The sequence below is a fragment of the Dromaius novaehollandiae genome, chromosome 15 (genome assembly GCF_036370855.1).
Source record: "Dromaius novaehollandiae isolate bDroNov1 chromosome 15, bDroNov1.hap1, whole genome shotgun sequence".
In the NCBI taxonomy this organism is placed as follows: Eukaryota; Metazoa; Chordata; class Aves; order Casuariiformes; family Dromaiidae; genus Dromaius; species Dromaius novaehollandiae.
In genome coordinates this window covers 2957856-2970962 of record NC_088112.1, presented here as the reverse complement: position 1 = coordinate 2970962, position 13107 = coordinate 2957856, and the positions used below count along the sequence as shown (strand labels likewise).

Genomic DNA, 13107 nt, shown 5'->3' with positions numbered 1-13107 from the left:
GCCATTCTTGGCTGCCAGCAACAAGTACTTCAGACCTTTCTTTTCCTTAGGTTGTAGCCCCCTCAGGTAGAACACTCCAAGATAAGCCTGTGCCTGCAGCAAAACCACACAATACAAATCAGCCAGGATTTTCCACCTTAATTACTCCAGTTCTTTTACTTATTTTACAAGTTATCTAAATGCTTGGGCAACTGCTCCTGCTTGGGCAAACCATAGCCTCTGGCATCTCAGCAAGGACACTTGCAAGACTGGTGCACAATGTATCTTGCTTGCTTCAATGTCTGCTAGAAGAGGGACTGCCTAAGAAAATTAGTCTGACATGGCAAACATGAAAACCCACATTTAGTCTATAAAATTCCATTATATGTGCTGTAATACTATTGTACTAACACTGTAAGACCCAGAATATCCTTTCAACTTGCACTGCAGAACCAGAAAATAGCTCCTAGTCTGAGTTGTTTGTAAGATGCCTACTGACATATCTACAGCAGCTACAGTTTGTGGAACAGTGTGCTACGTGAGATACAGTCACTGCTAGAATGACTGGCATCCACAACCCAAGGTAGCACACACCTGAATGCATCTCGTAAAGAGTGGGAAAAGGAGCAGGGCGCACAGGTCCATGCGGATGAATCATCTTGAAAAGCCATAGCTACAATATGAGGATCTGTTCTTACTTCAAGCATCTCATGAAGTTTGCTTCACCAGTGACCTGTACTCTTGGAATTGAAAGGAGATGAGATATAAAGCTACAACTTCAACTGCAGGTCAGTTTTCCTAAAACGATGGTCTAATCTAGATGTTGAGTCTGGAGAGAACAATGATGGGCATGTTTGGCTCCAGCTTCAGAGCTGAGGTCATTCAAAAAGAGACACTCACATGGCACATACCCTAATACTTTCTACCAGATGCATGCTTGCTGAGCAGGCTGAACGATTAGTCTGACTGGGCAAAAGTGGTAATCCTAAATGACAGGAACAGAAGATACTTTGGAAAGCTACTTCCACTTAAGAGAGCAGGAATTTCTGGTAGAAGTCTCCTGTTCTCTGCTGAACCTTGGCTAGTGACTGCAAGCATGACAGAGATCTGGAGCTTCCTTCCTGCTGAAGTCATCTGAACAGCTCTTTACCCTGAGAAGACAGAGAGGTGTGAATTGTGTTTAGTGACACAATGTCAAAACATGTTTGACGCAAATACAGATGTTGTGGTAACCTGTGGTAACAAAGCATACCCTTTGCTTTCTAGGAATGTTAAATCTGCTTTGCTCCAGACCCCTCTCTGTTGGATACGGCTGCTTCTCTTCACTGAAGGTTGATGCCTCCATGCTGCAGATTCTCTGGGCATGAAACATGAAAGGCCGTCCCTGTTATATTAAACAGAGGACACCTTAGGAACACCTGACACTGGAGAAGAGAGGACTTAACAGGTTTCATAAGAACTGCTGCTTCTGAGCTCTCTCTTCATTTGTGAGGTAAGAAAGAGCCTTATGTGAAGGGTATTGGTTATAGCTGCATCCCTTCCTTAAACAGGAAAGCCAAGAAGGGAGTGTCTTTATCACAACACCATGATGGAACCTGCAGCTTGCACTTACTAATATGCAAAGAATCCTGTAAGCATTCTCGGTATGGGCAAAAAGAGCCACATTAAATAGCTCTACAACAAACCAGAAAACCAATACCGTTGACATAGTGGGTATCTAGTTGCCTCCTACATACAGGTTGCAGATGGAGCTGTATCCCATACACTGGCAGAGGTATCAATGTGTAGGAAGAATTTTGCTTCCAGTCCCATAGATACTGCTTTCTAGGATGTCTTGTGGTTCAGATCCTAAAGAAGGGGTTCTCTGCTGGCTCTCTCCTATTAAAATGTTCAGCTTTTATGTGGACACTAACCTCTGTAATCCCGGCCATTGCTGCCTGCTCCAGAAAAGTCACTGCCTTCTGAAGACTGTCCCATTCATTTTCAGGTCTGTGGCATAAGAGGCATCTAGCATAGTGGTACTGTGCCATGGGGTGACAGTTGCTGGCTGCATGGTAGTAATAAAAAGCTGCCTGGAAACACAGAAACACACATGTGATTCAGGTGATACATTCCCTCAAATGTGACGCGACTCTCCTCTCCCAAGAACACCACAATTCAGTCCTCAGGCTTAAACTCTCCTTCTAGTTCTACTATAAGTTGCACACACCTACTCCTGCAGCCCTCCCACGCTTCCCTGCTGAAGTACGTGAGATTGCTCCAGTGAGACAGCTGACTACCACTGTAGGAGAGCCTTTTAACCAGCCCTGCCATCTTTAGTCAAAACTCCTGTTTTGAAGGTGGGCCGACAATACCAAAGCTTACCCCGTGCCAATAGGGATCTGCACAATCACTCAGAACAAGCAGCCCTTACAGATCTTTTGCATGAGCAGACTTGCCAGGAACAGCTGCAGAAAGATGCAGACTACGGCCAGTAGGCACTAGGTGGCAGGCTGTAGCTAAGGCAGCCGAACTGGACAGCTCTAGATACAAAGCAGTATTTGGATGTGCAGTGATGTTTTAAATACAGTAACATGACAGGTTTCTCCTTGGTACCTCCCAGCTGCTAGTGGCACAGCATGCCTGGGACAGGATCTCAGCAGGTGTATGTAAAAGGGGATTTCAGAAGCGTACCTCCAAGGATATCTGTGGCATTGAAGCCAGTATGGCAAATCTGCTGTTTGCTTTAAAAAGTCCATTTTTTTCCAACCGAGACTTCAGAGACTGTCACACACATCCAAAAGGAGTAAAGTGCTTGCACATCCAACAAAGACCACTCTCCTGGTCTGTGCAGCACATGTACAACTCAATAAGCTGTGGATACCTTTTCCAGGTCTTTTTCCGTGCCTCTGCCATGCTCGTAACACAGACCCACATTGAACTGGGCTTTGCTGTAGCCTCGATCTGCTGCGAGTTTGAAGCAGGTATAGGCTGCCTTGTAGTGGCCTGCTCTCATACTTTCAATCCCTGAGAGGAAAGCAATGTAAAAAGAGAGGAAAAGAAAATGGACAAAAAGAATTGGAGCCTCAAATACAGCGACCTCCTGCACAGCTACTGGGCCTTCCTTGTCCCATGCCAAGTGGTGCAGTCCGCTTTCACTGGGCTCACCAACCCTCACCTTAGATTAAAAAGTTTCCATAGGACCAATGGCAAGGCTATGTTTTAGAGATTTTTCTAGTCTCATTGCAAAGAAGAAACAAGGACTTGCATGATGCATGGTTCACACAGAATTGTCTCCCTTTTCTAGTGCTGCAACTAGGGGCATATAAGAGAAAAAAAAAATCCCTGGCCTATAGATTGCTGTATCTTATTTCAACTCTTCTTAGAACTGCAACTCTGCATCTGCTTTTTCAGCTTGCCAGGAAGACTGAGACCTCAGACGGTGAAAAAGGAGCTGCGAAGATATGACAGCTCAAGTTATAAAAAGACAGAGATGACTTAATTTCCAACTACAGATGTCAGGACAACAGTGCAGGCTTCAACCAAGACTGGATTTAAATATACTGATATAAATCAGGTGGCAGAATGGGACAAAGGGCAATAAATCTCTCAAAGCACAGTTGAAATTGCTGAAAGGAGGCTTCAGCTTTAGGTATATACCATCTGCAACAATTTGGAGGTCCTCCAAAAAGAGAAAAATGTGGTTTAAGGACACAACAAACCCAAGTCCACGTTACCAAGGATGTTGAATGCAATGGAAATATCAATCCGGAAAATCTGCTGCAACTGGAAAGCAGCTTCCTGTAAATGCCCTTGCCGTGCTAGGTAACCCTGAGGAGTCAAAAGAGAAAGTTATTAGACAGCATAAACATACAAACACTACAGGAGGTCCTATCTAGGAAACAGAGCAGTCTGACACATTTGTACTGTCTTGCAGTAATCAAGAGTGTGAATTAATTTGGTGTCATGTGTCCACAAGAAGTCTCCCTTTCCTATAGAGACATCTGGTTAGGGAAGCTGTGTGGACACTGCTCACCTCCCCTCTGCCCAGGAAGGTGGTGTAGCCTCTCAGGTATAATCAGACTGCCTGGCGCTATGCATAGCTCCCCTCCTCAAAAGAAATGTCAGCCCTTGCTCACCCTCCTGTATCATGTTCAACAGCACAAACAGCTTTTCTCTCTGCCAAACATGCACTGACATATTTCTATATGCTTTACATGATTCAAACTGAGCCTAAACTGTCAGCTTAGTGAACACTGCACACTTCTAATCCACTGACTCTGCTGTGCAGGATTTTCTTTTCTTCCTTAGTAATGAACAGTATTTTTTACTTTGCCACAGCTCTGGGAGGTAGGAGGATTAGCCAGGCCTGCAGCTTTAGTTTCCAAGCTTGCATACAAATTTAGTGCCATCGAGTGGCAACAGTGCGTACTGCATACAACCTGAGAGACCTCCATACTTGAGAAGTCACATTACAAAAACGCCCCTCATCATCCAACAGATTTACTGCCCAGTCAGCACTCAGAGGGTGCTGCTCACAAGAGGATAAACATGGGTTGACTCATGTCCTCTCCTGAGAGCCTTTTAAGACCAGACCCACCACCCAAGATTGAACCAGAGACTATTCCTATGGGCCCTGCAGAAGTGGCCCTTCCTAGGATGGGGAGCTGAGCTTACACCCTGGTGGCATGCCACAGGCAACACCTTACTGTCAGGGGATCAGAGGTCACTTCCATGTCAAAGAGAGGATCCCATTCTGTTAAATACTGGAATTTTATCCTCATTCTGTTCAATACTGGAATTTTATCCTCATTCTGTTCAGCATCCTTGAGCAGTTGCTCAGCTGACTTATTTGTAAAATAGGGAATTGTCTGCACCTAAGACTGTGAATTGCAAGCAATTAACAGGCTTAATCATAACAAGAATCTGACTGATGGTCTTATGACTCTCAACCTGATGTATCCCCCTCAAGCCCAAAGTGTTTCTCTTCCTTTCTCTAACAGACAAGACTTAGTCCCAATTTGCAGCCGTGGGAGGACTGACACCACCTTCTGCAGAAATGGGTTGTCTGCTGAAAACCAAAATAGCAACAGCAGACAGTGACCTAGTGAAAGATGGCACCAAAATGCCAACACAGAAGAACAGACTGGTGCTACTGGATTGTCCTTTATTTTTTGTTTGTTTGTTTGTTTGGTTTTTTTTCACAGGTTTCCTCCAGTACCTCTCTACTGGCATCCCTGTTACACAGATATCTTAAAGGATGGAGATGCCACTTTGGAGTTCCTGGAATTTTGTGCTGGCTAAAGCAGAGGGAAGCATATCGTATCTCTTGTTCTCCTGGCCTCTGGCTGTGCAGGGCAGAAAAGAGTCTTGCCTGGGAGTGGATTGCTCAGGCTGTGCCTGGGGTTGCACTGAGATGCCTTCCTGTAGTCAAGGGACCTCGGGGCAGACTGAGGGAGGGAAATGGCAGAGCATACCTGTGTACTGCGGGGAGCCGGCCCTGGGCTGGAGCGCTCGGGAATCTGGAACTCTCCTACATTAAAAAAAGAATCAAAAGGCAGGGTTAAGTGATACTGTGTCTTCACCCCTTCCTCTTATTCTCATCCTGTCTGCTCCACAGCTCTTTCCTAGAGGATGATAAACTGCCCATTCAGAGATACTAAGAACGGAAGGAACTCGGAGCAATCTGACCTCTGTAGCGTAAGCAACACAGTACCACGTGAATACGTCCTGTTGAGGCCTGTAACCTGCATCCGGCTAATGCATCTCTTCCAGAAAGGCCCCAAGTCTTCATCTGAAGACACTAAAAGGTAGAGAATCTTTCACTTCTTTTGGGAGTTTGTTCCAGTATCTAGCAATCACCTCTAAAAATGCATGCTTCATTTCAAATTAAAATACATCTGGTTTCTGCTCCCAGGCACTGGCTCTTGCTTGGCTTTTTCTCTCTTTACTAAAAAGCCCATTCTCCTTTTGAAAGCCCTGATATAACTAATCAATCCCTCTTGATTCTTTTTTGTGATTCTAAACAGAACTGAACTGTTCGTGTCTTTCAACTGAAGTACTTTTCTCCTTGAGTTGATTAATTTTATGACTTTGCTGCTATTTCTGAATTTTCAACATTGTTATTAAAGTGCGGACACTATATTAGTCTCACTAGTGTCACAAGGAGGATAAAATTGCCTCCTCATTAGTATTTATAACTGCCTAGTTTGTATGTATCAGAACTGTATTCCTACTCCTACGGGCTAAAGCATCACACTGAAAGCTTATGTTTAAGTGCTTGCCTATCCTAACTCCTAAATCCTTTTCTGGGTAACTTCTTACCAGGGTACAGTTCTACATCTGTAAGAGGGTGATCAGACATGCTATTCTGGCTGCATCAGATCCAGGCTTAGGTTACTACCCCAGAGTGTCCCAGTTGCTCATCGCTGTCCTCTAGGATATGCTGGCACAGCCACGTGTTTAGACCCTGTCTAACCAGGTTCAGTCAAAGTTATTCAACTAAAAAGTCTACAGCAAAAGCTAAGCCAGCTCACCCAGACAGTAGTGTCGGAAGTGATTACACAGGCATTTACACCAGCCAGTCCAAGAGGATGGTAACCTCCTGCAAAGGGGAGGACCAACAGCTAGGACAGGCTGAGACCAATTATTTTGTAACCTGAATCATAAGCAGCTAGATCCCATCAGGCACCGAACACTATCATTCCAGGATCAGTTTAAGCAAATACTGCTAACAGAAGTAGCTTTGCCCTCCCCATGTCTCCCCGTCTCCCTTGCAAGCTTTGTGGCTGCTGAGCAGGGAACTAATCTGAGTGAAAAATGAGTCCTTTCGGGAGTCCAGTTCCTTGATTCCCTTCACCGTATGGCTCCACAAATGCTTGTGCTGGCACAGGGACAGAAATGAGTGTGTGACAGGCAGGATTGCTTCTTCTCGTGGCTGCACCATCTTACAGCGCACATAAAGCTGTGGCCTATGTTTCAAATGTGGCCTCATTATTCCTAGATAAACAATTTGCCTTCTGGCAATTTTATCTGAATAAGCCCCACTCACCAGACAAGCAAGATCACTATGGCAAACACAATTTCTATTTATCAGTCCACCAAAAGTAATATAATCTCCAAATTTATTAGTTGTACTTTACATTTATTTTCAGATCACACATAAAATTACTTGATCTTTGTCACTGTACATCTTTGTCTCTTGCTTATGTATCTCTCTCATGATGTAATTTGTTTTTAACATACACAAAACAGCAAATTAAAAAAAAAGTCTGTATTAAAAATTCTTCCAAGTGTTGTTAAGAAGTATTATTACTTTCACGCCTTCAAGGCTCTTTATATTTGGCAGAGACAGCTACTCCTAAATCAGAGATTTGTCTTTTACTGTAACTGGGAAAACATGCTGTAATTTGGGCAAGTTATTACCCCGTGAAAAATCAACAGAAACTAATTCTGAATTCTGTCAGCCCTCAGAACTGTCCCACATCCCTCTCCCACATCAAATCCCTGCTCCCTCAACTCCCAGTAATCTCCCCAGATTAGAGTTACTAATCCTAGAGAGCAGAAGATCCTTTGCAAGATGACACAGGGATCAAACAATTCTGACACCCAGTCCCATTCCTATTTATTGAAGGACTAGATTAAAGAATTCTCTCAGAATTCACATCTGAAGCTGGGCAAGCCCCAAATCAAAACTTTTCAGAGACTTCTCTTGTCTCCCAGCAACTGTCTCAAAACTAGGCACACAACCTAAACACATTGCTTGCTTTGCTTCAACAGTAAATGGAGAAATAAAAGCACCCCCAGGCAGCAAAGAATCCCATTCTATTTCAGCAGAATGAGAAGACCAGTTTATACTAACCTTCAGACTAACATTAATACAAATTCATCCCACTTGTTTGTTTCTCATTTCCCAATGTAAGGTCACAGGACAGTATCTGAAGATTGAGCAAGCTTCCGCAGAACTTCAAAGAAACTGTGCTTTGAACAAATTCATTGCTATATTGCACACACAGAACTATGTTAAATTATTTTTAAGGTATCATATGGTTGTATGTTCAAAGCGCAAAAAAGGAAATACTACAGTTAAAACTTTTTGTGCAACTTAAATTCTACCTCTTTAAATATGTATTATAATACAACATGACTACACATACTTTTTTCCATGTCATCTTGCAGCTTTCAGTGAACTGGATGCACAATGCTTACATATTCAGCAGCTAATAAATATTTTGTATTTCCTCACTCTTCATCCTGTACTTATCAAATGCCATTGAAACTTAGGTCCAAATGCAGAATTATTAAGCTTCTCATAGACTGTCTACATTGCTTATCCCAGAACAACCAAATGCTTCACAAGAACGAATGCACAACTGGAGCTGGCCAAAATCCAGGATTTTTGGCTCATGGAAAAATTTAGTGTTTCCAATTGGTTTCATTGTGCTTTGAAATGAAAACACACTTTTGAAATGTCTGTAATCTCAGAACTGAAATAAGGAATTTTACAGTTTTGCCAGGGGTAGAATACAGCTCCCCAGGGCAGCATTCAGTCGCTTTAACACTGAGACTGGCTGTAATCACCTGCTTGTTCACAATGTGCCTTTAACTTTCTGCAAAAAAAGCTTTGAATGAGGCATGAATCCCACGAAAAAAATAGGATGTGATCATACAGTTGAAGACTCATTCATGGTAATATCTAGAAGGCTACTTAAAGCAACTTCTAAATGAATTTCCTGAAGTTTTCTTTTTAAACACACTAAAAGTAATAGATTCTATCACATTGTGTTCTGTTAAAGCTGGGATGGCTCATCTGCAAAGCTGGGATGTTTGGATCCATCAAAAAGATCTTTGCCGCTCGAGATAATGGAGCAGCTGACAGCAATGGCAGATTGTCACTCTACACGTAGACCAGAACAAGCAACTCCAGAAACCAAGTGAACAACTGGAAGAAAGCGTGAGGACGTGTTATCCCCCTCCAAGGTCCTTCGCCACTGCTGGCAACAGCAAGCTGGAGAAGTGAAGGTACATTTGGCTCCACTCCAAGTTCTGGAGGCCTGTTCTCTAAAGGCAAGACTTTTCTACCAGATTCCCCTAAGTGACCTGCCAGGCATCTTGTCCTTCCCTTGCTTCTGCTTAGCTGGCTTCACTTTCACTTGGTAGCTAAATAACTACTGGGGAAAAAAAAACCCTCTAAACTTGCTGAATCTCTTTACACTGATTTTTCTCAGTAAGTTCCCACGAAATGGATACATAGCATAATGTGACAATGTAAGGTGAGGACTGGCGTATTGAATGAAAGCAAATTATTTCTGACAAGCAAGCTATCTCTGACAACTGACAGTAGGAGACGCTTGAGCAGAAAGTATAAGGCAGAGGCATTATAAAGCGATGCTTTCCCTCGCAAAACCTTCCAGCAACCAGCTGTTCTGCAACATCCTGAGCAGGAGAGTTCAGTTGGACCAATTAAGTTTAATTTGGATGTGTGGTTTTACCTAATTCTTTTCTGAAACCCATTTATACTTCTGGCCTGTAGCAATGCATTCCACAATTTACCTGTGCAGTGGGCAAGCAAGTACTGTCTTTTGTCTTTTTTCAGACCTAATACTTGGCCTTTTTTGTGTCACCTATCCATATATGTATTAAGAAAAATACCATTCCCTATTCACTTTCCCCCAATATTTTTAGTTTTGTAGACCGCTGGCATACCCTCTTTCAGTCACTTCTTTTTAAGCTGAAGAGTCAGTCTCTTTGTATGTGAGCACATCCTTGTCCTTTTCTATGACATTTTTGTTACTGCTTTTAAGATGAAATGTCTTTAGCTTCATTAAGCGTTCATGATGTGGCTGCATCATAGGCACAGATCTACAAATGGCAGACTTGTTCTTAGTTCCTTCCTTTATAATAACCAACATTTTATTTGCCTGACTGCTGCTAAGCACTGACTTAACATTTTCAAGAACATATCCACAGTGACTTTAAATGTTCCTTCTTCAATTATTGACACTCCTCATTCTGTATGTGTATTTACAGCCATTCTCCCCTGTGTATATGACTTCAGCCTATCTTGGGACTGCCCCGTTGCTAGTTCTTGCACAATCTTTTGCAGTGACTTTCCAGTTTGACTGTCCTGAATAATTTTGTATCATTTGCTTCTTTTGTCACCTCATTTGTCACCTGCTTTTTCCAAATAACTGCTGACTGCGCTGAACAGAAAGGGTGTCAACAAAGTACCTAGGGGAATTCACTGGTAATACCTCTCCATTGTGAAAACTATTTCTTATACTTTAATGAGTTACTATCCCAAGAGTGGTCCCTCCTTCCTCCCATCAGCCTCATTTCTCCAGATGGCTTTGATGTAGCACCTTGTTGAAAGATTCTCAGAAAACTAAAAACTGGATAATCTTACTCTATATGCCTGTTGACATCTCCAAAAAACTAAGAGATTTACAAAATACAACCCTGTTCTCTGTTAAATCTTATGTAATGGAGCAAGCAGGTTGGAGAAATGGTTTCCTAAGCCATTCCAGACCTATGATTCTGTGATACAGCATGCTCACCCAGGCTTCTAATAATTCTGTTCTATAGTACAATTTCTGTCAACTTAGAACTACTTTTCTGTAGCTTTGCGGCTCAATCAAAACTGCTTTTTAAAGGCCAGTGTCTAATTTGTCAGTCTTCGTTCTTCAAGTCACACAGCAGATATAAGCGCTGGATCACATACCATCATCAGAGGCTCAGCAATTTCGTAGCTTCTGGAGAACGTTCAAATAAAGAGCACATGGCATTGGTGACTTGTCGCTGTTCAATTTATCAGTTTGCCTAAAAGCTTCTCCTATTGACTCTCAATAAGAAACTGTCTGTCAGACACAGACACACATCCACTTCTGGATGTTCAGCTGTGCCGACTGAAGACAGTACTGTCTCCACTTTTTCTCCGCCACTTCTCCCAGAGGTCCCTGGCCAGTAATCTGCCAGCAAGGCAGTGTATTTGAGCACTTCTTAATCTGCTTCAGGCAAAAGCAGATGGGTTAAACAGTCTAATTGGCAGTTTAGGTAAATTAACCTGGCTGCTTTCCTAGAGCTAATTAGGAAACATGGAAACAAAATGCTCCATTTGCCAACTAACGGGAATGGTAACCTCTAGCAGGAGATGGCTTTGATAAGCAGTTATGGGCAGTAGCTTAAATCAGCACAAAAGAAAGCCCAAAATTTGGAAGAAGGCAAATAATTGGGAACCTGTCTGACCTCTTCCAGAACACCTTACATGGTCTACCTATCAGTGGTGGGTTGGCTTCTTTATGTGCCTCATCTGCATCCTGATATGTTGTCCCCCTTTCCACCTGCTCCAGCAGGCTTCCTGCTTCAAAAAGTACTCCTAAAGCTGCATTATTAGGGTTACACATGTGGTGAGCAACCCCGTTGCAGGCCTTACCTGATCTTCCTTGATATGACTTTAAATTTACCACATTAGGACATGCTTATTTCTACAAGACTTACTAAAATAAGAATGCCTTTGATGCCTCTTCCCACCCTCTTATCTACAGCATAAGCACTCATAAATACATCTTCATCTTCTAGGAAGAAGCAAATTCCCTCAGTTTCTCACGATGTGGCACATCTTCCAGATCATTGTTGCATTATTCTCCTGAACCCTCTTGACTGCAAACAATGTCCACAATGAAAGAACAGAAAGTGGATGCTGTATGCTGGTGGCTAAGGCAGACCAGTATTGGTAAAACCAGTGTTACCTGCACAATTAAAAACCACAGGCTTCCCCCTTGCCTTCAGGAGCTTCTAGCTCTGGACTCCTCACTCATCTCTCTGAAGTTCCCTCTTTCCACTCTAACTTCCCTCCTCTAGCTCTCAAGGAATGACTGCACACGTCTTGCCTCTTAGTTTTGCCTTGGGGACACTCAGAAGTCTTTCTGTCACAAGTATCCTGCCCTGTAGTGCAACAACACATACCTAGGTCTGCACAGGGCTGGCTCTCTCCTTGCCCTGGGGGGATGCCCGAGGATGACTTCTCTGGTACTACACCTGGACCTGCTTCCTGCAGGAAGTGCGACCGCAGCTGCCTCCTGGGACAGCCGGCTGAGGCTTCAGTCACCACTGAAATACAGAGCACAAAACACAGTTCCCGTGAGCTGCGCAGCATCCTTTGTAGGAGACAACACAGAACTGCACATGTACCCAGGTTCCTTCTCTGCTCTGAGCACGATGGCAAGCCGGAGGAAAATCCACCGAGCAGAATCCAGAGCAGAAAACAAAAGTAACTGGATGTGGGATGCAAAGAGAGGCTGCACTACACCGGTATGAAATAGTGAGATTCCCCTGTCAGATACCAGCCCTCACTCTCTTCAGAGAGCTTAAAAGCTGTTGTTAGCTGTTGTGGCAGAAATCCTGTGTGACAGCTGGGCCCTCCCGCATCCCTTCCTCGCGAGGCAGAGCTGCTAACCTGACTGCTGAGAAGGCAGTGAAGAACGGAGCAGCCAGGGAGCCCTGTGCTCTCTCCAGGTCTCCGGCAGAGACCTCAGCCAGGAGATCTGTCTGGCCAGCTGCAGGAGCAGCGCAGTGAGGGCTCCCTGAGGGAAAGAAGAAAGCAGTCAGTGAGAAGAGCCGTCCTCCCTCTTTTGGTCCCTTTTCCGTTGGGCAGCGTGGCCGCAGCTCGCCGCTCGCTACCTCCTCCGCCCGCCTGCTCCCCTCCCGGCAGCCCCCAGGCCCCGTCCCGCGGCGGCGGCCGCCCCTCCCAGCCCCCGCCGTGCCGCTCCTCGCTGCTCACCCAAGTGACGGCGTCCAGAACGGAGTAGCGGGGAACCAGGCGGGGAAGGGCCTGCGCCGCCTGCTCCTGCTTCCAGCCATCGCGCTGCCGCCCCTTCTGCCACCCGGCTGGGCTAAAAACACGGGAAATGAGCGACGGCCTGAGCCCGCGCCCGGCCCGCACCCCCGGCGGCCCCGCCGCAGGCACCCAGCGCCCCGGGCCGGGCCGCGCGCACTCACCGCTCGGCGCCGCCGCCCTGGGGCAGCCCCGCGCCGGGGCCGGGGCCGGGGCCGGGGGGCGGCGGGCCGGGGGCCAGGCCGCCCGCCCGCGCCCCGCCGCGGCCCAGCACCAGGCGCCACATGCCGCCGCCTAGCGCGGCTCCGCCGGGAACC

General features: G+C 45.1%; 1 protein-coding gene across 1 annotated transcript; it reads right to left on the bottom strand.

Annotated features, from left to right (window-relative positions):
* DELE1 (DAP3 binding cell death enhancer 1) lies at positions 1–13076 on the bottom strand. The gene is made up of 11 exons (XM_064521239.1): positions 12955–13076; positions 12737–12848; positions 12413–12539; positions 11923–12066; positions 5436–5491; positions 3696–3789; positions 2843–2985; positions 1893–2051; positions 1232–1363; positions 891–1130; positions 1–93 (listed from the first exon to the last, which is right to left on the bottom strand). Exons 1-10 carry the CDS (start codon positions 13074–13076, stop codon positions 1110–1112), a joined length of 1110 nt encoding a protein of 369 aa, XP_064377309.1. The 3' UTR covers positions 1–93; positions 891–1109.
* Between the last annotated feature and the right edge of the window lie 31 nt (positions 13077–13107).

Bases quoted from the DNA above. Each gene is read 5' to 3' on its own strand.
- DELE1 (XM_064521239.1), bottom strand. From the start codon at position 13,076: ATGTGGCGCCTGGTGCTGGGCCGCGGCGGGGCGCGGGCGGGCGGCCTG. The intron at 12,849-12,954 runs GTGAGTGCGCGC...CCGTGTTTTTAG, and splicing joins CAGGGCGGCGGCGCCGAGCG to CCCAGCCGGGTGGCAGAAGG. The intron at 2,052-2,842 runs GTATCCACAGCT...CTGTGTTTCCAG, and splicing joins CGGAAAAAGACCTGGAAAAG to GCAGCTTTTTATTACTACCA.